This window comes from Amyelois transitella, chromosome 10, assembly GCF_032362555.1.
Source record: "Amyelois transitella isolate CPQ chromosome 10, ilAmyTran1.1, whole genome shotgun sequence".
NCBI lineage: Eukaryota > Metazoa > Arthropoda > Insecta > Lepidoptera > Pyralidae > Amyelois > Amyelois transitella.
The window spans coordinates 1621752-1646532 of NC_083513.1; the positions used below are offsets into that span (position 1 = coordinate 1621752).

Below are 24781 nucleotides of genomic sequence, written 5' to 3' on the forward strand. Positions count from 1 at the left end.
GAGGTTATGTTTTGAAAACCATGCCTGACGCTAAAAACCCGACGTGACATTTTTTTTTTGCTTTTATTTAAATTTATTCGAAAAAGAGGTTTTCAAAAACATATTCCAGAATAAGGTAAGCAGTTCATTTCTAGCTAAAATATAATAAGCGTAGATATGTAGATCTCGTTATTTGATATGAATTTATCACCAATTTCAGAACCAACTCTTTTTCAAGACATGCTTGCTGGGTTGAAGAATATTAGGAGGCCCTTCTCCTCCCTATACTTAGAAGAAGGTGAGTAATAATTTTACTTAATCAGTGTGGCAAATTCATCAAAATTAGTCCAGTAAACCATTTAGAAACGTCGATCATTTCTCTTAATAAATTATTAGTATCTATGTACAGGTAATATATTATTAACATGTAAATTTTTTTGAGTTTTTTTCTTCGCATTTACAGAAATAATTATAGAATGTTATTCATTAGGTTTTATGATGTTAAAAATAAAATATGTTTTATTCAAATAATGTATAATTCCTTAAATTTATTAAATGGAAAACATTATTATTTAGAAACTAACATATAATTATAAGTACTACTATGCTTTTACATAATAAAATATTGGTATTTGATAAAATAAAAATAAACTATATTTCATTCAATTATGCCATTGATGTCAAATTCTTTTTGTGACGATATCTATACGCCACAAGTCACGAAAATAAAATCACGCGACGACATAAGTCAAAAACAGCGAAAAATCCTAAATCGCGCAAGCAAAGATTTCACGGATGGGAGCATTGTTTGAGCCGCGGTTCCCCAGGCATAACAACTAGCGTGGTGGAAGATCTTTCCTTTAGTGGCGGTCGTGCCGAATCATCGCTCCCGCTACACTTTGATAAATATTGAATGAAAAATATTATTGTTTATAGACCACCTGCATAGCTACTTTTAACTTACTCTTAAAAACTAAATACATATTATTAAATAAAAATCTGATAATAAAATTCTACTTTTAGATTTTCAGGTACCGCGAAGAGCCCAGAGACGTGCCACAAGATCCTGCCGTGTGGATATACCACGTTGAAGGTCAATGTTGTTTTGTCCAGCTGGTTCATGAAGAGCTTCCACTGATGGTTGTTGTGCAAGTTCCCTTGCTTGCTCTTCTTCTGTCAACCTTACTTCAGACACGTTGTTTTCATTACAAATATTGTGCAATATTACACAAGCATTTGTAATTAAGCCAGCAACCTGTGGTCGATAATGCAACGCCTTGTGGCACAAGAGACAACGGAAACGGGCTTTGAGAAGACTTATTGTACTTTCCATCACATTCATAGCCTTTACATGCTTTTGCGTATAATACGCTTCCGGTGTGTCTGGTTCTGCATCCAAAATAGGTGTCATCATCGTTCTACGTTGTGAGTACCCAGAGTCACCTGGAAATAAACATTATAGTAATTTTTTATAACTAGTTATAACATTATACTTAGTTATTTTATTTGAACATGCATATTTCATATGAAATCAATGATTAATTTTTATTATAAAATTGTATACAAATATTTTTGACTTTTTAAATTCTATTTATTCTAGTTTTAATTTAAAGTGGTTATAAATATCTTTCAAACAATTTTGTTCATATGCTATAATAAGTTCACCAACAATGGTTTGCTTACCTAAAAGCCATGTTGCTTCAGACTCTAAATTATCTAAATGGTAACGCACGGGATGGTGGCTCCATATAAAAGAGTCATGAAATGATCCTGGATGACTCGCATCAACACTAAGGATTTGTTGATCTGCATCACAAATCTAAAAAAGTAATAGGCAAAATTACAAATAACCAAAGTGGCTGAATGGAAAAATTTTATAGTAAGTATATTAGAAAATCATTGATGGGAGAGGAGTTATAACCAACACATTAACATGAAATACTATATTGGCCTGGCTCCTGCACTTTGTAACCCATGGTGTGTTCCAATTCCTGACTCAGGAACTTACTTTTGAAGAGATAGGCTTAACTTTGGGAAACTTTTTTTAGGTGATAGGCAAGGAACCTATCACTATTTACCTATCACTATTTGAATCTCAATTCTATCATTAAGCCCAATAGCTGAATGTGGCCTATCAGTATTTTCGGGACTGTTGGCTCTGTGTATCAAGCAAGGGACATAGATGAGATTATGTATGTACTTATGTATTATACATTGTACTATAAAATAAAAGTTTACTTACCAACTGAACATTAAGAGAATGGAATTTCTTTCCACAGAAAAATCTATCTTCATGCTCATTAGGCCTTACTATGCGAACATGGGTACAATCAATACATCCAAGCACATCAGGGATACCAAATTTGTTGAAAAATCTGCAGGCAAATGAAAACGTACTGTTATTAAACTTAATTATTCATATAATATAAATAATAAAATAAGCTAAATAAATATAAGTGTGCCTTAATCTTTTTAAATGACGATCTTCATAATTCTGTGGGAATTTTATATATTTATTCCTGAAACTGATGTGATTAAGGGCTGTTGTAACTTCTGCAAGTACAGAAGAAACTGTCTGCTGAGCTACAAAATGTGACCGACCAACAGGTTTTTGATAGTCTCCATGCCCATAGAAATACAATGCCGTTAACACCTGTAATTAAAAAATATAACTAATTAGGAACCAATTTTTAATAAAGCATTACTATTAAAATATGTAGGTACTATTTATGGAACTTGATTGACCTTTGCTTCTATGGTTAAATCAGATGCTCTTTTAGAGCGTTTTGCCATTACTGGCTCCAGCTCTTCACAAAGTTTGTGCACCAAGTCTGCGGTTAACCTAGACAAGTAAGATAATTATGTTATCATGTTGTTGAGAAGAGAGAGATAGATCTCTCTATATAAAAGAGCATAAGGCGGTTTATTTGTTAACATTTACATACCTATACTCCTTAATGAAAGCATTTTCATCTAAGTCAAAAGGATCATTATTTTCTCTGTTCCTTAAACGTTTCTTTTTATTTGCCCTTCTGGATTCGTTGAAATCACTTTCTAAAAACTCAAAAATTTCATACTCGTCACACATCTTTGAAATTATGTTAGGTGTCTTATTGATGTTTACACAACTTACTCCTTTGTAGATTTAACTTTTTTAGGTTTACAAAAATTTAATCAAATTCTTACTTCGATCAGGTATAAAAAAACAATTCTTACTAAACAACAGCTTTGCTTGTATTTAAATGCCCTTTATCCTACAAATTCGTAGGAAACAAACACGGAACATTTGGTGAATATCTTACAAACAACGCCAAAAAGTCCATAAAAGCTTCTCAAAAGTAACTTTTTGACATTTGCGACGAGCAAGAAACAAACAGAAAAAATGTCAAAAGTGGCCATTGTGGTACGAAAACTCTATAGTTACAAAAAAAATGGTGAACGGTTTATTATTGATGTCATGGTACAAAAAAGAAGTGCAGTTCAATAAAGGTCCTATAAGACGTTGTGGTAAGCCTCTTGTAACTCCTGATTGGCATATCTACAGATTTTCAGAAAGGGCCTGGTATTAAAAGTAAGTCAGCAGGTACTGTAATAAGCCTGGCCCTGTTCTACCCACGGCGAAGCTCATTGGTGAAGGGGTAGTATTCCAGAGTATCTTCATCAATGCCCCCTGAATGCTAAATGTCATACTTTTTTCGGTAATCTTAATAAACGCGTTCTGGGGTAGGTAATCTCTCAGACTATGCTGTTAGTAAAATAAAAATCTGGTCTGGGTTTTGCCCTACACTCATAGAAACTTAATTTGATCAAGCTGAAACCAAGACAACCCCGTAAAATTGAGTCGAGAGTTGGAAGACGCCCTTTGTTATATTACCTGACCTCGTCTAATTTTTTAATTTTGGTCAAAAGGATACCCAGTTTGCCATCGCCAGGTGAATAAATGAAGTAGTTTACTTATCCTAAATGTGGTTTGAGGATGTGACAATATATTTTTTTAAATATTTTTTTTACGTTCGATCTTCAGTATCATCACAAAGTTTAGTATTTAAAAATAAAGGTACATAAAATAACAAACGCCACAAAACAAATCAAAACAGCTTTATTTCCTGCTGGTTCATTGTAGATTTCCATATTTGCACATGAAATACTAAAATTAAGTATTCTCGTCTCTGTTTAACCAACGGTTTTGTTCGAATTGTTCTAAAAAATGTTACAAAACCTTTCGGAGACTGATAATATCGTTCAACATTTACCAACCAATAAATACATTGAATGAAGTAATTAATGGACAATCACATAATAATTGTACCAGTTTATAATTTGAGTATAACGAGATAAGGTCCAACGATACGAACTTTCTTTACGATATCGACTAGTTAGTTTCACGTCGAGCCACTACCATGGTTATTTTTGCTTTTAATAATGAAAAAGAGAATGGTATATAAAAACATGCACAGGAAAGGGTATCGATGTCTCGGACATGTTCAGAAAAATATTTTCGGATGATTTTTTTGATTATCTATCAAACCAATGGTAGTGGTAATCGTTAATCGTACGGCTTATCTATTATCTAACCTATTTATAGTGCATTAAAGTGCAATACCATTTAATACCCAACTATTCTAGTATTTTTGGATTAAATTTCAAAATGAAAATGTATTTGGTAGCATTTCTTTATCTGGTGACTATGAATCGTATTAACTAGTTGTTGCACCGCGACTGGTGTGAGTGGAGGTCGTGAGATATAATGGAGTATTCACACATGAGTCTAAGTTGAATTGGGTAATCATAATGGTTTAGTCAAAGATTGGAAATTATTTATTGGCCTTAACACGTATATTATTTGTTACAATCGAATACATAATATTCAAGGTATTTTTTTAAATTTTTCTTTTATTTTAGGATCAGTTATTATTAAAGAAATCGCAGATTCATTCAATCATCTAGTGTCACAATACTTTTTTAATTGGCGTTCCTGCGCCTTCAGTCGTTCGTAGTATTCTTTCGTTTCTCTGTCGTAATGACACCATAGTAGAGCTTACGAGACTCCAATCACACCAACGCATCGTAACCGTATATAGGTATAGGATAAATCGATGAGAAATCGAATTTCCAACCAAAATATACACAATATTTTAATTTAAAAAGGTGCAATAGAAAACTTTACATAAAAATAAAAAAGAGAAAACAAATTAGCAACCTTCGTTCAAGAACTACGCAACATTCGATTTCATACGAAGATCTAATCACAATGAGAATGTAGGAAACGTAGTCCATATTTTACGAATATAAAAAGCCCCTAATTACCCCTATTAAATTAGCTACTACCTATGTATAATCCATTCTATTCTATCAGTAAAATACCGTATCATTAATTTAAATAAATCGTATTTTTATACTGTGTACATTCACACGATGTAATGATCAAAGTAACGCATTACAGTCCATAACATATAGTTTTACCTGTGACAGCAGGATGGAAAGATGACTATGACGTAGATGTGAAAAAGATAGAGCATAAAAAGTATGCATTAGTCATCTGTTACAGAGATCAAGCTATATTTTACACACTGTATTGTATTTATTTTGTATTACATGAAGATTCTAGATAGTCTGTTTACTAAATCATATTGCTTCGGAGATCTTTATGTTAAAAACTGAATACTTACATTCATTGCCGGGGGCATTATTATTGGAGATCAGTTTACATACAAAGAAATTCAGTTTTGAATGTCGACATATATATGTGTATAAAAATGGCTTACATAATACATTGAGTAAACTCATCAGTACAAAATACTTTACCGGGACGCGGCTCGAAATATTTTTTTAATGTTATCCTCTCATACAGCTGATGGTTACAATTTGTATAGAAGTTGAAAATTTTTCTTTTTAATATTTCTATTACAGCCAGTGTCCATATGGAAAAGATCTTTGTATTGACAAATATTCCGACTTTCTTTAGTGTAAAGCCTTTTTGTTACACTCTGTATAAAATCTTTGTTTATTGTTTACATGATGCCCTCATGTTATCAAATAAATGATGAAATCTAATACAATAATTGAATGATATACATAAATTTTACACAACCAATACATACACTGAATACATATAAAAAAAAATATAATGATAGAAATCTACTGAAGTATGAACCTGTCACTTGAATATTTGCTACTTTTATATGAAAATGACAGTTAACAGACTAAATAGCGTTTTGAGATGATCTATTATTATGTTATATTAACCTTAGAACGATTCTCGGGCATACAAAATTGGCAAGCAATATAACACTGTAGACATCAATTTCCTTATAAGCACATTGTGTGCGTGAATTGCTTGTATTTATTATATTTACATGTGGCTTAATACAAGGCCGGTAACATACGCACGGTTAATTAAAAGAAATAAATTGACATAAATCTGTGGTGTCTACGATTAAAGGTTCTGTGATCGTCGAAACGGAATTCCGTATGTAGGTTATGTTACCAGCCAGCGTTCTAAATTTAAAAATTCGCCCATCGTTTCTTACACCCTGCCTGATAAAAATACATGTCGTAAATTTCGTCAGGACGTTAACAAATAAATGAGGCCACACATTATTATAATGGTGACGTTAAAATAATATTGCTAGGTCCACACCAAGCGCATCAAACGACAGCGACCGGATGAACGATCGTCATTTAAATGTAAAATAAAATAAAAAATGATAGTTCAATTGTTATTTTTATTATTTTTTCTTACATGTCAGTCAGTCAGCGCTAAGGCCCAAATATATCGCCAAAATTCTTGGTGTGACCATAGTAAAAAATCGTTCTAAAGTAGATGCATGACGGCGTGAGGTAACTCCTTTGAGATAAGTTAAGCAAAAGCTATCAATGTTAGTAACACTGACGATTTTTTTAGTGCAAACGATCCCTTATCTAACAATGAGATGAAATTATGCGTTAATTGTCTAAATTTAATGTCGGACCAAACACGAAATTATCCTTTCCGCAGATATAATATTATTTAGATGTGTAAAAAATGTCAAAAGTCGCGCTTGACATGTGAAGTAAGACTTTAAGTATTTATTTTATAAATGTGGCAATTTTCATGTTTGGTCTAAATGTCGTGACCACGAAATAAGTAGCTTAGGTCCTTCGAACAAGAATCCAACCCACTAGCGCCATTTAGTAAAAAGTTTTATTTTAAAAACACTTTTTCACGTTGTTTCGTTTTTAGAATACAAAAAAAAATATATTTGGAAAAAACGCATAATCGAATTTCTTAATTTTGAAAAGTTTATGAATATATAAATGTGACGCTAGTGTCCATTTCTTTCACACGCTTATTGCGACTGAATAAAAACCTCACAAACACGGCCCTTTTAAGATGTTTGTATGTGTAAATAAACGCGCCAGGCGTGTCCAAGCCGCTTTGGTAATACGTTATAATCTTGTTTTTAAGTGCGTGTGGAAATTTTGGCGCCAAAAATGATCGATAAGCGATCACGTTCGTATTTTATTTTGTTTAATATAAAAAGAGGCGTCAGTCCTTTCGCTCAGATAACTGGCACATTTTGACGTTCAAACGACAGCCTGGTGTCGAATATCTATATATTGTCTTCTGTAATTACCTATGACAATCGGAAGACGAGCGCCTTGAATCATGTAGCGCTTTATGTAGTTGACGGTACTTCAAATAACGCACTCTGGCGGCAATATGCCGCACTTTTTTGTACCTACGTGGCTCCATCTATTTACCGCCCGCGGAAACCTGTTCTTAACACCCGTCAGTCCGTTGAGAACGGAAAACCTATCAAGAAATTCGTAAGTATGCCACGAAATCTAAGCGAAAGGACCAACATTTATATCCGGCGTCCTCTGTACAAATTAAGAGAGCGCTTTCGTAATATAATGAACAACTTTCCGCTTACTGTTACTGCCAGAGAATGTAACTATAACAACATTATTGTCTATCTCTTTCTTTCGCAAATATTAATGTTTTTCAGTATTAAAATGTGTAAGATAACAAGGTTCAACAAGGATACATGACATGTGATAAAGATGGCTATTGTTACATTTTCAAGCAGTTATTTTTTTTTTATAAACAACAGCGTATAAAAACTAAATGATATTTCCTTTTGTGGCTTATTATGTTAAAATTATATTAGGCTCGGGTAGGTCATATATTTGATGCTGACATGCCAAGAGTATATCCTGGTCAGATCAAGATGAAAAATTAGATTTTTAAGATTAGCCACCTACATAATGTTTTCATATGCTGTTGTCTATACAAATTAAAAAAAAACGTTGAAGCGGTTCGATTTCTTACAGTGCAATAAAATACAAAAAGCCCTACAGTCTTCATACAAAGCGTCACAAAAATACTACAAAGAAATGTGTAGACACAACATGTCCTTTACTCTGAAGTTTCAACTGCACCTAGCTTCGCATTAGTTTGCTTTCCACAGCAATTTAAGCTTTACGGGTTACGAATTAAGGTTAGTTTTTAACTGCACAATAAAGGCCATGGAAGTTAAAATATACACAAATCGATGATAAATTATTAACAAAATATGTTCATATGCAAAAAATAATATAGTTTTATTGACGCATCCGCGGACACGGTGTCTGCTGAGAGCAGATTGGTGACTTTGTTTTACAGGCGCCGCGCGGTAGTGTTGCGCGGTGCCGAGTTATTGCTTGCTGCCAATTCGTTTAGTGTTGATCCATCTGAAAGAGAATTTATATTTGAGACGTTTACAGACCTGCCGTTTACTAATTCTATCAATGCAGTCATCACTAATATATCAATAAAAAAAATTCAATCCTTGTCAAGGTTTTAATTTTGGACCCGCTTCGGATCGGTAGCATTTATGATAAATTCATTCAAACTAAGTATCCGATTACTAAATATCCTAAAAATATTTTTAAGGATGTATAGATGTGCGTGTGTTTGTTACAATTACACGCAAAATCTGCTGGACAGATTTGCATGAAATTTTGAACACGGAAAGGTAGAATACAACCTTTATTAACATTTACAGTGCTTCTGATATCAAAATTCCCAAGGAAGCAGAGACCCAGACCGCAACGAAAATTGGTGGTTATGAATATAAATCATACCTGTTCCTGTCCATTGGTCTCCTGGGATTTCATCACGTCTGGCAGGTCGGGTGGCGAGGAGTACGGAGTCAGATCAAGAGCTTCAAATTCACCATTCTCTTTCCTATTAATAAATATAAGATTTGATTAAAACATAGCTGTGTGAAATCACAAAAATAAAAAAAACTGAAAATAAAAAAAATACATATAATAAAATGGTAAAAATATTTTGTCTGTACATTTAATACTTTGACTGAAAATGGATATAGAATTTTTTTTTTACATTTTTAATCTGTATCTGACTGTATGATCAAGATTCAACTCGAAATTTACGCGGACGAAGTCGCGCACAGCAGCTAGTATATATAATAAGCTTTTAAGAAATACCTAAAAAAATAATCAAGCATTTTAAAATTTAAATTATATTAAATTTATACATACATATGGCCACGTCTATATCCCTTGCGGGGTAGACAGAGCCAACAGTCTTGAAGAGACTGAATGGCCACGTTCAGCTATTTGGCTTAATGATAGAATTGAGATTCAAATAGTGACAGGTTGCTAACCCAACGCCTAAAAAAGAATCCCAAGTTTGTAAGCCTATCCCTTAGTCGCCTTTTATGACATCCATGGGAAAGAGATGGAGTGGTCCTTTTCTTTTTTGTGTTGGTGCCGGGAACCACACGGCACTTTAATGTACCACACGGCACATAAAATTTAATATAATTTAAATTATAAACAATATGCCACAATAATTTTATATTGGGCTAAGGTCTTTTTATATATAATATTTTATTTTGATTATTAAATAAAAATTTATTTATTTAGATTTATCAACAAAACACATCCAAGTTACCTCAAAGCGAGGCCAATGGGAGCCGGACACTGTGCCTTAGCCGTGGCAGATGTGAGACCGTACTCGGCGAGGGTCTTCTCGTCTTCCATCAGCTGGCTGTCCTTGTTGAACAGCATTTGACTTGGTGGGGGCACCTTCAGAATGCCTGCAACATGATAAAATATATAATACACTTACATCATCAACAAAAATCTAAATACATACATATAATTACGTCTTCGTCACTTACAGGGACCATCAATCTGAAAAAGACTGAATGGCCACATTGAGCTGTATTGCTTAATGATAGATTTGATATTTAAAGGGTGATAGGTAGTCCACCCTTTAAAATAAGTACCCCATTTTATTTATTAAAATTAGTCTTTTGTTTCATTAATTTTTACGATCTGCGCACGATAGATCTTCTTAAAGTAATTACGAATAATCCAGTTGCTTCCCTACAAATGAATTGTATTCATTATGCAGAGTACTTTCAGTTCGACAGCTTTACGTTCTTCAGACTGTTCTATATAAACATTCACAACTAGCCTATGACCCCACAATCTGTAATAATTAGCGTAGATCAGACAAAATCTGCCGAATCGAAATACGACGTACTACCTTAGCTGCTCAACATTTTTACTACATTAGCTCTACTTTGTATAATAGAATAAATAAACAACTTAATATATATCCGCTTACATCTTACAAATGCAGGGTTACATGCACTGAATGGCTCATGCAACTATCTTACGATGATACGGAAAGTCTTAAAAAACTCGGCGAATAACAATAATTTCTTTTACGTTAAATATTTCCATGATTAAATATCCTCTAGACGTTTCAAATCACAATACAGCCTTACATACTTCCTCTCTATACCTACACCAACACAAACACGTTTTCCACACAACACACTAACAAAACACATTTGCACTTAATACATATATTAAATATCAAATCTTTTTTTTTTCTTTCTCTTTTGTTGTCATAAATGGATTAGGTGCTAAGATTAAGGAAACACATTATATAAATGTTTTCTGGAGGTGGGAGGCGTTGAGATCTGCGACACAGTTTCATAACTTCTACAGATGTCATCGTTATCCTATGTTACTTAAATTGTACTTGTTTTTGTTTCCAAATAAAATATTTTTAATTTTCATTTTTCATAGAAACAGCCGGCATAAAATATGATATTTCTTTGCTAACAGACCAGCTTAGAAGCACTTGATGAATGTGCTCTTCTTTCCTAATTCGCCTTTAACAACATCCATAGAAAAAGAGGCCTATTTTTTACATACATTTTGCTATCCAGCAGAACATGATTGTTGCAACAAGCAACACCAAATCTATACTTATATTATAAAACTGAAGAGTTTGTTCGTTTGAATGTGCTAATCTCAGGAACTACTGGTTCGTATTGAAAAATTCTTTTTGTGATGAACAGACCATTTATTGAGGAAGGCTTTAGACTATATAAAGTCACACTGCAACTTTTAGGAGCGAAGAAATAATGGAAAACGTGAAAAAAAAAACAGGGAAAATTATTCACAATTGAGGCCTTCAATGATGCCCAAAATAACTATTCCACGCAGACGAAGTCGCTGGCACAGATAGTTATTTATTAGAATATTTTTGTACAATGGCAAAATTGTACTTTTCTCCCTCTTGCTTTTGAGGGTTTCAGAATGAATGCATTTATATTTGGAAGGCCACACATTTTTATTCGTCCAGCCAGGAAACAGCGACCCCACAAAATAAATAAAGTCCACAGAAGATCGGCACAATGATCTTTAAATATTGTTACAATTGGCTCTATTCAGTAAGTGGTAAAGACATGACAAGTATTTTTGTGATAAAATGTTAAAATAATTGCTGTAGTTATGTCTGTTTACAAATTATTTAATAGAGAGGTAGCATTGAATTTCAATATAAAGTCATATTTCACAAATGTATGTCAACAATAAACTACAAAACTTCTCAATCAATTTTAATCCAAGTATAGAGATACTTGTCTTTTTAGTTACACCAGAGGGTGTAACTAAAAAGACAGGATAGTTTACTCACTTAATTTTTTTATATCTATTGTAATATCTGAGACAAAGAAACATATGGCTGATTGAGCTAGTAATGAGATGAATAAGGGCCATAAATTTATATCTATCATATTCCTTGATTTATAATAACATAAGATAAAAACCTTTCTAAGAAAAAAAATAAGTAATAAACTGACTGAAAATGTGTGTTCAAAGTTTTAGAAACCCTAAGCTTTGACATAATTGCAGTAACCTTGGGTGCCCATGTTTAAATGATGGCCTGGGCTGGGATGGATGATGATTTACTTTTATACATTTTTATTTTGTTTCAAAGTGAATCAGGATGTAGTTAATGCATTATCAATATCCTTCCAGTGATAAGAGTACAAAAGTCGTGTCCGTTAATATGCAAGTAACTAATCTAAAGAGCAAATTATCCAGATAAGGACAAATAAAGAATGGTAGTAAATGAATCAAATTCCTAATCACTAGTGATAATACACATACAATTAAAGGGTAATATGCATTTGTGATCATTGAACAAGAAGTAATTTATAGAATTAACATAGGTATAGCTAAAAAAGAAAGAAAAACATTGAGAAAACACCACGCTTGACAACAAAACCTACGTTAACATCTCGACAATGTATCTAGACTAAAAATAGACTTATTATGAATCAGGCACCAAAGACTTACCTTCAACCATTTTCTTCAGTTCTAACACAGTCGTTGTGTCCTTTGCATCTGTGAAGATGGTCAATTTTTTTCGCCTTATCATAAGAAAGACATCCTGAAAACAAATTCCGTTTTTGAGGTTACATATAACTTGAAAGTCATACTGCACCAAAATAAAGCTATTCTTGAACATTTCATAGTGGCTATCATGATTTAATTAAATTCGTTGACTTACCATATTGGATTTAAAATTAAATTCTATTTTACTATGTATTTTACGTAAAAAAGCGCTTCCAAGGCGTACGAAACGAAATTAAATATTGAATGACAGCTTGACAGCATATCACAGAGTAAAAAGTGTTTCTATTCAGATTTTCCGATAAAGCATACCACAGAGCAAAAATTATGCTTTTCATTCAGAACAAAGATTCAGATAATATAAAATGATATTTAAATAATCATGTTCGATAAGTTAATAATAATAATAGTTGTGTATAAAATGTGATTTTACAATTATAATTTGAAATAAAGGGAAAAAATACAACTGGAACTTAGACTAAGGAGATATTTAGTTTTTACATAGGTATGTATTACAAGGCATGTCCTATATCTATTTTCGCTCTTTAGATTTTATTCAAAATGCTATCATTTTGACTATCATTTTCACTCTATAGTGAGATGATACGGGACGCCGACGATATTTGTTCGTGTCGTGAACAAGGGCTCGCTGATTGAACGTGTGTAATTAAGAGCGGAGTGTAGCGTTCCACCGACCGACGACAAGCGACTAGCGGTCACTAGGCTTTATGAGTGATAAAGCATATTTTGTTCTCTATTTTGACGGCCTCTGTGGCGCAGCGGTAGTACGCTTGTCTGTGACACCGGAGGTCCCGGGTTCGAATCCCGGTCAGGGCATGATGAGAAACGAACTTTCTCTGATTGGTTTGGGTCTTGGATGTTTATCTAAGTATTTAACTATTACAAAATATAGTATCGTTGAGTTAGTATCTCGTAACACAAGTCTCGAACTTACTTCGAGGCTATAATAAAAAAAAAAAAAAAAAAAAAAAAAAAAAAAAAAAAAAAAAAAAAAAATTTCTATCTTTTTGTTGCGTAGTTGGAGCAGAGATTTAATCATGAGCTAATACATTAATCTTTCCTCTATTTCTCACTTTGCAGAAAGCCGACGTGTTAAACAGAGAAAAAAAAATAAGTCAAGAGATATGATATTATAGTTCCTCAACCAAGAACTTTCTTGGCTACAATATTTTTTAAATGTGACTTGTACTTTAAGGGCTAAAGGGAGCTTAATTTAAAGCCCACTGATAAAGCCGCACAACGATAATAAACAAAGAATGAAACGAAATGAAATAAAGTGTCAGTCTAATCAATGTCAAAACATTTCAAAGTCGTGTCAGTAAATGTTTTTGACATTTATTTTGACGATCTTGTAAAATAAAAATAAAATACGAAAGGCGTCGTAAAAATACGATAGTGTCCGATGTGTATTGGATGTGTAAATTTTTTAAATAAAACATGCATTTAAAACAATTCAAGAAAAAAACTTGTTCGATCATTTGTGACATAAGTTAAAAAATCTTTGTAACCTCCAAACCTTATTGTTATGCCATTATGAATACCCAGGTTTGTGTGAATTGTTTGAATAAGAAACCTATCAATCAGACAAACAACAGGCTAGTTACAGAAAGCTGTGGCCATGTCAAGTGTATGGACTGTCTTCTACGGGAAAAGTCGGGTTGTCAAGCTTGCCGCGGCAGTCCAAATGGCTTGCAAGAAAACGGGGATGAGCTGGATTCTAAGCAGGATGACAGCAACTTATCACCTGAAGTACACCACACAGACGATGGGAGCACTGTTGAAATACGCCTAGATGATTGCAGTAAGAAAAAAAAACCTGAAACATCACATATTACTATTGAAACAGGTAAGTACCCAATGTCGACCCCTTTGTGCGTTATAGCTAAATCTTAGAAGTATATTTAGCTGGGGCGATGATTCGGGGTCGACTGCAGCAAAGGGAGGATCTTAGGCTAGTAGTTTATACTTGGGAAACCTCAACTTTGGTGATGTTGAGTTGGACATTGTATTTATACACAAATCCCTGATATCTTTGCTTACGCGATTTAGACTCTTTGCTGCTATTGGCTGAACATATCACATGGACAGATGAATTGGGACCTTAGTGATGACGCCACATATACAGACATATTGTCATAAAATAGCACTGTTGCATAATGTTTATAGTGTAAAAGCGATAGGTACTTGATTATAAAATATTTAATGTTTATAGTGTTTTTTTTGTATTCTGAAAAAAAGAGATTATTATATTCATAAATTTCAATGGCATAATTTTAAGACTACATCATCTATCTTAACATTATTTCATATAATTCTTCTTATCTAATACATACACACATAAAGTCACACCATTTTTCCAGAGGGGTAGGCAGAGACTACATCTTTCCACTTGCCATCTTATCTAATATATCATGTTAAATAATGATTATGGCAAATTGTGCAGGTTTTATTTCTCTCTAAGGGTCAGGTCAAAAGTACCCGAAACCGCCGAGCTTGTATGAAGAGAGTTATGAATGTGGACGAAGCGAAAGAAGTATGCAGAGATCGTGGCAAGTGGAAAGAGGTAGTCTCTGCCTACCCCTCCGGGAAAGAGGCGTGATTTTATGTATGTATGTATGTATGTTTATTTCTCTCTCATCCTCTGCCAAAGGGTCTGGGGTCCGTTGTCTTACTTCTATGGTTGTTGATGTGCAGCTTAAATTATGCCATTGCAATTTTACGAGTAAAAAAAAAACAATATGACACAAACTCTGCTCAAAATGGAATGTTTTAGTTGCTTTAAATCAAATAAATATAAGGATTTAAATAATATTGATAATTACCAATTTTCTTTTCACAGTGCCTGGAGGTGGTAGATGCTACATGTGCACCGTATGTAAGAAACGGTTCCATGCGAGGAGCCAGGTAGCATATCATGCTTATTGTAACGGCCAGTCAAAACCATACCAGTGCCCTGAATGTAATAAGGTAGGCCTGATTTCCCCTGATTTTTGGTTAATTAAGTTTTCCCCCATTTATGTTGTTCTCAAACAAAAACCTTCCTTTAAGATTCTATCATTCATTACACAAACAATATAAATCATGCGTTTTTCCTGGAGGGATAGGCAGGAACTACATCTTTTAACTGTTCATGATCACTGCATACTTCTTTCACTTCATCCACAATCATAACTCTCTTTGTTTTGGGTATTCTTAACCTGACCTTTTACCTGAACTGTCTCCTCTTGAGGACGGCAGAATTGTAAAAGACAATGATCCCATTTTTTGTATAAACATTAATCTTTAATTAACATTAGATTTAGTATAGTCAAAGGCAGACCTGAGGGGTTAGAGCGAGTTTTACTCGATCGAGCAAGTAATCACAAATTTTTATGGAACTGCATTAGTGCCATCGCGTTACCACTAGGAGGCGCTGATCAAATCACATACAAATTCGCGTTTACTTGCTCGACACGTTTGATTGAGTAAACATCACACTAACCCCTCTGAGCCTCCTCTCCAAAGTGGTGGCATAAGGTGAATGAATGGTGTAATGCTGTTTATTTCGATTGCAGAGTTTCGCCACTCACTCCCACTTCAAGTACCACATGCGCGTGCACCGCAACGAGCGCACGTACTCGTGCGACGTGTGCGGTGACAGCTTCTTCCAGATGTCTAAGCTGCAGAGGCACAAACTGAAGCATACAAGTAAGTATAATTTCTATTGTGTCACATGGCTTCAAATTATACGGGGTGTCGGCTGAATCTTTGATTTATCATCATCATCTGATCATCTGATGTCCTAAAAAATTTGGGGTAAAATATTTATCTAGTTATCCAACAAAAATAGGAAGTGTGAGAATAAATGCGGACAGTGAAAATTTAAATGGTGAGTCGATAACGCGGCGTGTCACAGCTGTCTCGCAGAATGCATGGAGCGAGACCACGGTGTCCAAACATTCTGAGATTTTGTGCTTTATTTGATTATGTATATATTTTTCTTTTTAAGAAAATGCTGCAGTGCAGATTGTTACCGCTTCTTTTACACTGACACTTTGGAAGCGGCTGTAAACTTAGTCTTAAGTTATTTATTTAATGTCATCCAAATGTTGTGAAACCAAAAGATATGACGATTATTATTAAGTGATATGAAGTGTCCCATAGTAATGAAAAAAGTTTTGAATTCGAATTAGATTTTTTTAAATTAGTGAGCATTTTATTGGTATTTAAATTTATAAAGTTAAGCATGTTCATGATTTACTATATATCCTTGAAACATGAAACTCGATTTACCAGACACCCTCTATATTTAGCCCAGAACATAGCGATTTTCATGGCTATGTCAGAAGCTACAGCTCAATAATTCCTCGTTTATAACATAGATTCTGAGGGAGTCCTCAGGGTCAAAATCGGTTCAGTAGTTTAGGCGTGGAAGAGTAACAGACAGACAGAGTTACTTTCACATTTATAATATTTAACTTTTTTTTTGTATTTTCATTTACAAGTTTTGAATAACTCTTAGTTTTTTAATTTTCAAGTTTTGAATATATAGAAAATTCTTATGTAACATACATACTTACATAAAATCACGCCTCTTTCCCGGAGGGGTAGGCAGAGACTACCTCTTTCCACTTGCCACGGTCACTGCATACTTCCTTCGCTTCATCCACATTCATAACTCTATTCATGCAATCTCGGCGGTTTCGGGTACTTTTGACCTGACCCTTTACCAGGTCGTCCTTAATTTGATCAAGATACGTTTACTTATGTGACAGAAGAGAAGAAATACGTTTGCGGTCAGTGCAACAAGGCGTTCAACAACGTGACGTCACTCCGCAAACACGGCCTCACCCACACCGAAGAGAGGCCGTTCGCATGCGCGGCGTGCGGGAGGCGGTTCAGAGACGGCTCAAACTATAGGAAACATCTGGCCAAGCATGATGGTAACTCTATAATTTATTTATTTATTAATACTTTACTGAGAGGCCGCCCGCGACTACGTACGCGTGGAATCAATGCCGCAGGAACTACGGGATAAAAATGTAGCCTATATGTTATTCTGGGTCTTCAGGTACCTACATACCAAATTTCCACCACTCCTTCCCTTTTAAATGGATGTCGTAAAAGGCGACTAAGGGATAGGCTTATATACTTGGGATTCTCTTTTTAGGCGATGGGCTAGCAACCTGTCACTATTTGAATCTCAATTCTATCATTAAGCCAAATAGCTAAACGTGGCCATTCAGTCTTTTCAAGACTGTTGGGCCTTACTGACTGACCATATGTATGTATGTATGTAATTGACGGCCTCTGTGGCGCAGCGGTAGTGCGCTTGTCTGTGTCACCGGAGGTCCCGGGTTCGAATCCCGGCCAGGGCATGATGAGAAACGAACTTTCTCTGATTGGCCTGGGTCTTGGATGTTTATCTATATATAAGTATTCATTATAAAAATATAGTATCGTTGAGTTAGTATCTCGTTACACAAGTTTCGAACTTCTTCGAGGCTAACTCAATCTGTGTAATTTGTCCAGTATAAAAATTAAAAAAAAAGAATTATGTTAAATGTGTCCCCGCCAGGTTCCCCCCCTTCCAGCGGCCGCTGCCGCTCCCCCGGCGGGCGGCGCGCGCACCAGTGCCCGCGCTGCCCGCAGGCGTTCCACTCTAGCAAGGACATGAAGAGGCACGCCGCGGTACATACCGGTATGTGGACTAGTTGTGCTTTAAAAACATGGACTAGTTGCGCGTTATGACGAGCTTTTTTAGAGATGATTTTCGTAGTCTCGTTGCGCGTTATGACGAGCTTTTTTAGAGATGATTTTCGTAGTCTCGTTGCGCGTTATGACGAGCTTTTTTAGAGATGATTTTCGCAGTCTCGTTGCGCGTTATGACGAGCTTTTTTAGAGATGATTTTCGTAGTCTCGTTGCGCGTTTTGACGAGCTTTTTTAGAGATGATTTTCGCAGTCTCGTTGCGCGTTTTATTACACATATTCTACGGTTGAAATAGCTTTTTTCGAGATGATTTTCCAAGAATTTTTCATTTGATTTTAGAGTATGTTGCAGGACAATGAGCTTAGTAAACCTTTTTAGTATTTTTTTTTATTGAGTATGTGTGGATAAGAAATTTCCATGATTGGTTGAATAAAACCTATAATTATTTGAGAGTACCTGAGAATGTTATTTACATACATACCATCACGCCTGTTTCCCATTGGGGTAGGCAGAGACTATGGATTTCCACTGAATGTTAATTATTATGTACACAAGAATGTTATTTATTGAGTATATTCTAAATACATACATATAGTCACGTCTTTATCCCTTGTGGGGTAGACAGAGCCTATCAGTCTTCAAAAGACTGATAGGCCCACATTCAGCTTTTTGACTTGATGAAAGAATTGAGATTCAAATAGTGACAGGTGGCTAGCCCGTCGCCTAAAAGAAGAATCCCAAGTTTATAAGCCTATCCCTTAGTCGCCTTTTACGACATCCATACGAAAGAGAAGGAATGGTCCTATTCTTTTTTTTTCAAAATGGTGCCGGGAGGCACACGGCACCATATTATATCTTCTAAACTATATTATTTTCCAACAGATTCGAAACCGTTCCGCTGCAAGGTGTGCAACCGGCGTTTCCGGAGGAAAGACAACCTCGAGAGGCACATTCGCAACACGCATCCCGACTTCGTACCGGCCAGCGCCGTGGAGTGCGACGTGAGCGCACTCAACGAAATCACCAGCGCCAATGGAACTCCCAACTCTGATGAGAAGAGGGAGAAAACCATGCTGGAGATCCTCAATCCCCTCCCCCCGCTACCGCAGGAGGTCATCCAAAAACACATAATGGAAGTCAACGAGAACGTCAGCCAAAACAACCAGGAAAGCAAAGAGACGGCCATAGACAAATCGTACATTCTAGAAGCGAACAACGCGCGCCAAAGCGTCATAGTCGAAAAAGTTCCGAATTTGGAACGGAAAGTGACCATAAACAGCGACGAGTATATACATAAGATTCGGAAAGCGAACTCTATGGTCAGCCAGAAAAATGTAACTTTGCCGCCAATAGATGAGGAGAAAATAAAACAGTTGCATCGCCTGAACAGTTTGGATGTTGGCGCACCGCCGAAAAATATGGAGTTGTATAAGAAGATTTTGTATGAGAAGCCGGAGATCGACGTGGGTGGGAGCAATGAGGAGGAGAAGGTGAGGAGCTCGAGTCCGGAGATGCACTGGAGGAGGAAAATGAAGCTTAATATCAACTGGTAAGATTGGTTTTAAATTATTTTATAGTAGTTCTGTGTATATTATCCATGTACTCCCAACTCTCATGAGAAGAGGGAGAAAACCATGCTTTACCACCAGGGTTTGTGATATGGTTTGGATGCATGACGCGTTAATTATCATTTTTTTTATAGAATACTTAAAATAATGGTGTGTATATTAGTAACACGGTGTTTGTTTATTTAATTAAAATCAGGATAATTTTCCAGCAATTTTCAATAACTTATCTACATATTATGATGTAGGTTTAAAAAGCTGTTACTTTTGATATTGACCTCATAAGCAAATCCAAAACATCGTACTTGATGCAACGCCGATACAGCGGCGAAATGCTGCCAGTGTGATGGGCACCTTCCCATCAGGTATGATTCAGGGCGGACTTTTTGACTTATATGTTATTTTGACATTATTTATTTTTGTTTGACAAATTTTGTAAATTAAGAATATATTTTTAGAGTGTTCCTTGAATTACCAAGATTTGCACGTAGAGAATGATGAATGTGAATGAAGCGAAAGAAGTATGTATGAGTCTACCCCTTGGAAAAAATACGTGAATTTTTGTATATATATGAAGATTCATATTATTCATTTATTACAAAAATAATATACATTGTGTCGAAATTTGATTCGTAGACATAATACTAATACCAAACCTACCAAAAAAAATAATAAAAAATGACCAATACGGTCATAGTTATATTGTCAAAAATAAATAATGTCATAACAAATATTAACAATAACAAACATAGCGTATACATATATTATAATTTGTCAATTTTGTTTCAGATATTCACAGAACTGAAGGCTGAGCACGGTGGCTATGTAGTTGTGTGAGGTATTTGTATCGTATTGAACTATATTTTATATATATACTCTTTGATACTGGACTTTTGGAGAGATGTGATTTTATTACTGTTACGTACAGACATACATACATTTCTATTTTTTGTTGCCAAATTCGGTCGGTTGTATTAAATTCGATAACTATTGGCACAGAGATGTCACATTTTGTTCACTCGGTATTAATGAGTGAACTTCTTTAAATATCATGTTTTTAATAGGAGAAAAGAGGGGATTTAATGGATTGAGTGTATTAAATAAAACATTTTTATTATATATGTATATATATTTTTATATTGTGGTTTTGCTTTGATTGATACAGGCCGACCACAGAATACGACCCATTTTCATGCTGTCCCCATAAAAGTAGAAAAAAAAAGCAGACGTAGTGTGGCTTTAAAAAAACTGAAGCATCGTAATGGCGGCATTGTATGTATGTGTGAGTGAGTGAATTAGATAATCTATGACGTACTGGCGGCTGACTGTCACACTATTGGTGAGTGTGTGCGTGAGGCGTTACTTGTATATATACACACTAGAGGCCTCCAGCGACTTCGTCCGCGTGGAATCAATCTCGCGTGAACTCCGGGATAAAAAGTTGCCTATATGTTATTCTGGGTCTTCAGCTACCTACATTACATACCACATTTCATCGTAATCGATTCAGTAGTTTTTGCGTGAAAGATTAACAAACATCCATACTGACATACTCACAAACTTTCGCATTAATAATATTAGTAGGACATTTACTATTGGTGCTTCATTTTGCCATATAGTAAAACTCCGTCTGCCTATTTTTCTACGTCTATGGCTGTCCCTTTCTGTCTGGTTAAACTAGAAAGAGACAACATTCTTTATGATTCGAACGTGTCATGTCATGTCTGTACGTTCGGTAAAAAGGACTGATTTTTAAAATTCGCGTCTAATTACGATTGACAGCAATATACTTATAATATGTAGGTACTTAAGTATCAATCTTTATCATTGTATGCATCTGTCCTTTTAAGATTGACCTGTTTCCTGTGTGAAGAAATATTATAATGTTTTTCACGATTAATAATAATAAGGTCGATCAAGAAATATGACCTCTTTTAGTCGTAAATCTTTCACGGCTGAATGAGAAATGAAGAAAAATTTCTTTTATCTACAATCTTTATTCGTGTAGTCAAGCTTTTCAAGATCCTTAGTCGAGAACAAAGATTTATTATAAAATGTTTCCTAAAGATGACACAGAGATCTCACATTAGCATGAACGTATACAAGGCATGTTGAGAGGCGTTTTCGTAATGGCCAATTCTTTCATCAAATAAGTTTTGTTCAAAATGAAAAAAAAAAAAACGGCAATTGCGTTGTAGCTTGCCTTGTTAATATCGTCTTGTAAGAGATACTGGGCGTTTTTGTATATCATGTGTACAGTGTCAAAGTCACTGAAGAAATGCTTGTTGTTAAAACTTAAGGTTGAAAAGATGATATTTTTATTTCTGTCCTTATCAAGAATCTAAAATATTTTAAGGTAATGGACCCAATTCTGTAAAGAAACACCGCTTAGTTTGCAAACGAAACTATCAAATTATTTTACTACCTTAATACATACATATAGTCACGTCTATATCCCTTACGGGGTAGACAGAGCCGACAGTCTTCAAACGACTGAAAGGCCACGTTCAGCTTATGTATGATGGAATTGAGATTGAAATAGTAGCAGGTTGCTAGCCTAGCGCCTACAAGAGGAATTCCAAGTTTATAAGCGCTCTTAGTCGCCTTATACGATATCCAAAAGGATATATATAAAATGGTTACATTGTCAAGTGCCGAAAACCACACGGCATCTACTATCTTAAAAAAGGTTTAAATACTAAGATGCTGGTGTGGGGTCTCTAACAGATTAGCGTCGGGGTGGTGGGGTATTCTTGTCGGTATCTAGTGTTCTATCTTAGTCGTAAGTACGTCCAAGACGAATAACTGTAACCTAAGTGTAGATAATCCTATGTTAATCGATTTATTAATACATTCTTTGAGAGATTTAGAAACCTTGTTATGCTTTATCGTATCCAAAATACGGTTGTCCGGCTCGAAGGACCAAATTCGGATTAATTTTATTCAGAATGTTTGATCTCGTTTTTACGCTTAAAGCATCGTGTTTTTTTAAATGAATTAATGTCTATGAAAATATGTAATTATCAATTAATTATATGGAAAAATCAAAGAGCTTTTATTGTAAAAAATCGACATAATGATGTTTCTGAATCTTATTCGTGTTTTAGTGAAAATAGTTTATTTTGTCTATTGAAGCCACTATTGTGATGAAATTGATACATAATCATATTTGATGTTTATTTTAAGTAAGTTTGGCCTCCAAATGGTTTGACCTTGACCTTGGCCAAAAAGTTGTGTGATATGGAGCTTATGGCTTGATATATGATGTATTGAAGTATTTTATATTAAGTATACGTATTGTGTAACGACTGAACATCCTGATCTCTACTGCACGTTGATCTCACGTAATTTAAGTTGTAATTTGGAGGTCATATTGTGAATTGGTGACTCACCAAAATGGGCTAGTGATGTATATTCGACATAAGTTGTCAAATAGTTCAAAAATTTTAAGTTAATAAATTGTTTTGAGTGAGGTACCAAATTCGGTCGTACGCATTTTCGCTATAATAATATAAGTCGCCACTTACTACTATATGTGCGCGTACGCAGCACACTGATGGTCCGGAGTATATGAGAACAGAGATTTGGAACTGAATAATCTTGGGCTTTATTCCCACATTAACGGATCTGTGTACCGTTCATGTTCGACCAATCACATTGCTGAGTTAGTAAGTATTTCGTTACACAAGCCTCGAACTTACTTCGAGGTTACTTAATTTGTGTAATTTGTCCCGTAACATTTATTATTTACTCATGTTTTTTCTGATGTCCACCGAGCATAGCTCGGTCACCCAGGTACTATATATTTAAGGGAGGGAATAGAGGAAAGGAAGTGACTACTACTGTATAAGTTCAGATTATGACCAGCTTTAAGTGTAAGTGGGATTTCAGATGATGGTCGGTACAAAAGCCCCAATATTTATTTTATTAAAAACAAATTTTAAGAGACAAAATTACCATCCACAGCAACGCACAGTGGTTCACTGTGCTAACCTTTATAAGACGGTTCTCTCTGTTCTCATAAAAAACAACATAACCTATTCCTTATTCAAGTTTATGTGAAGATCAATAGATGAATTCCCTTTTGCAAATCTTACGGTGACTTAAACTTGAAAATTATGTGCAATCGATTATTTTCCAGTCTGAAAAATTCCTGTGACAAATGCGCTACAATCTTTTTGTTTTTGAACCTAAGTGACGATCTCTTTATTATAAATGCCTGTAAATTGTCGGGCGCCTTAAGTACTACATATTTAACTTAGCGAGTTTGTTACTGACGACTTTTTATTTTAATTAATTCCTTGGAATCTATACACAAAATTTTGCGACAGCCGGACATTGTTTTAGTTTTAAAATAACTACTCAGCCATTTTGTATTTTGGATGACGTCACTAAGTTAATCTTACCACTCAAACAATGTTTCCATTTTACTTTATGTGATGTTCTGCCAAACAAGAATTCATTGAAATATAATATTGTCTTAAATAGCTTTCACAAATTTAATAGTTGACCTGTAAATTTATGGTTTGGATTGCATGATGGTTGTATGTGATATCATTATCATACATGGCCGTTTTTATAAATCAATTTTTTTTTAAATTTTGTGGGCTATTTTGAACACTTTGTTTCACAACGTTGACCTTACATTTACGTTGTATATTTACTTCTCTTTTTGAGTTGGTCTTATATCTTTTTCTTTCGTCTATTACACGATGTATAACGCTCAAAATGTGTAATCGGCATTACAAATAATAGTTTACATTATTTTGTTATGGATTTGTGTATTTTACTAATATTTTATGTACCTAATTATTG

The 24781-nt window shown here is 34.7% G+C and overlaps 3 protein-coding genes and 1 long non-coding RNA gene across 9 annotated transcripts; 2 read left to right on the forward strand and 2 right to left on the reverse strand.

The window, feature by feature from the left end:
* The first annotated feature begins 1 nt into the window (after nucleotide 1).
* LOC106136819 (uncharacterized) lies at nucleotides 2-1362 on the forward strand. Its single transcript, XR_001228665.2, has 3 exons — nucleotides 2-115; nucleotides 200-277; nucleotides 1003-1362. It is a non-coding gene; the product is annotated as an uncharacterized LOC106136819 (long non-coding RNA).
* LOC106136818 (putative nuclease HARBI1) lies at nucleotides 554-3371 on the reverse strand. Of its 5 annotated transcripts, none has more exons than XM_013337476.2 (7): nucleotides 3196-3369; nucleotides 2925-3033; nucleotides 2725-2821; nucleotides 2442-2632; nucleotides 2222-2354; nucleotides 1663-1798; nucleotides 554-1422 (listed from the first exon to the last, which is right to left on the reverse strand). In XM_013337476.2, the coding sequence occupies exons 3-7, from the start codon at nucleotides 2770-2772 to the stop codon at nucleotides 1007-1009; spliced, it is 924 nt and encodes a 307-aa protein (XP_013192930.1). In that variant the 5' UTR covers nucleotides 2773-2821; nucleotides 2925-3033; nucleotides 3196-3369; the 3' UTR covers nucleotides 554-1006. The 5 variants fall into 5 exon arrangements, with proteins under 5 accessions (XP_013192930.1, XP_013192929.1, XP_060802173.1 ...); XM_013337475.2 differs by having other exon boundaries at nucleotides 2925-3040; XM_060946190.1 differs by having other exon boundaries at nucleotides 3113-3369.
* Nucleotides 3372-4060: 689 nt separating this feature from the next.
* On the reverse strand, nucleotides 4061-12971 carry LOC106136809 (elongin-B). 2 transcript variants are annotated; one of them, XM_013337460.2, is made up of 5 exons: nucleotides 12848-12971; nucleotides 12634-12727; nucleotides 9923-10067; nucleotides 9088-9190; nucleotides 4061-8694 (listed from the first exon to the last, which is right to left on the reverse strand). In XM_013337460.2, the coding sequence occupies exons 1-5, from the start codon at nucleotides 12848-12850 to the stop codon at nucleotides 8680-8682; spliced, it is 360 nt and encodes a 119-aa protein (XP_013192914.1). In that variant the 5' UTR covers nucleotides 12851-12971; the 3' UTR covers nucleotides 4061-8679. The 2 variants fall into 2 exon arrangements, with proteins under 2 accessions (XP_013192914.1, XP_013192915.1); XM_013337461.2 differs by lacking the exon at nucleotides 4061-8694 and having other exon boundaries at nucleotides 9082-9190.
* A 1039-nt stretch (nucleotides 12972-14010) lies between these two features.
* LOC106136769 (zinc finger and SCAN domain-containing protein 21) lies at nucleotides 14011-24474 on the forward strand. Its single transcript, XM_013337411.2, has 7 exons — nucleotides 14011-14557; nucleotides 15551-15678; nucleotides 16266-16398; nucleotides 17466-17633; nucleotides 18269-18391; nucleotides 19284-19950; nucleotides 20756-24474. Coding segments are annotated over exons 1-7 (1533 nt in total). The 5' UTR covers nucleotides 14011-14244; the 3' UTR covers nucleotides 20757-24474.
* Nucleotides 24475-24781: the final 307 nt, after the last annotated feature.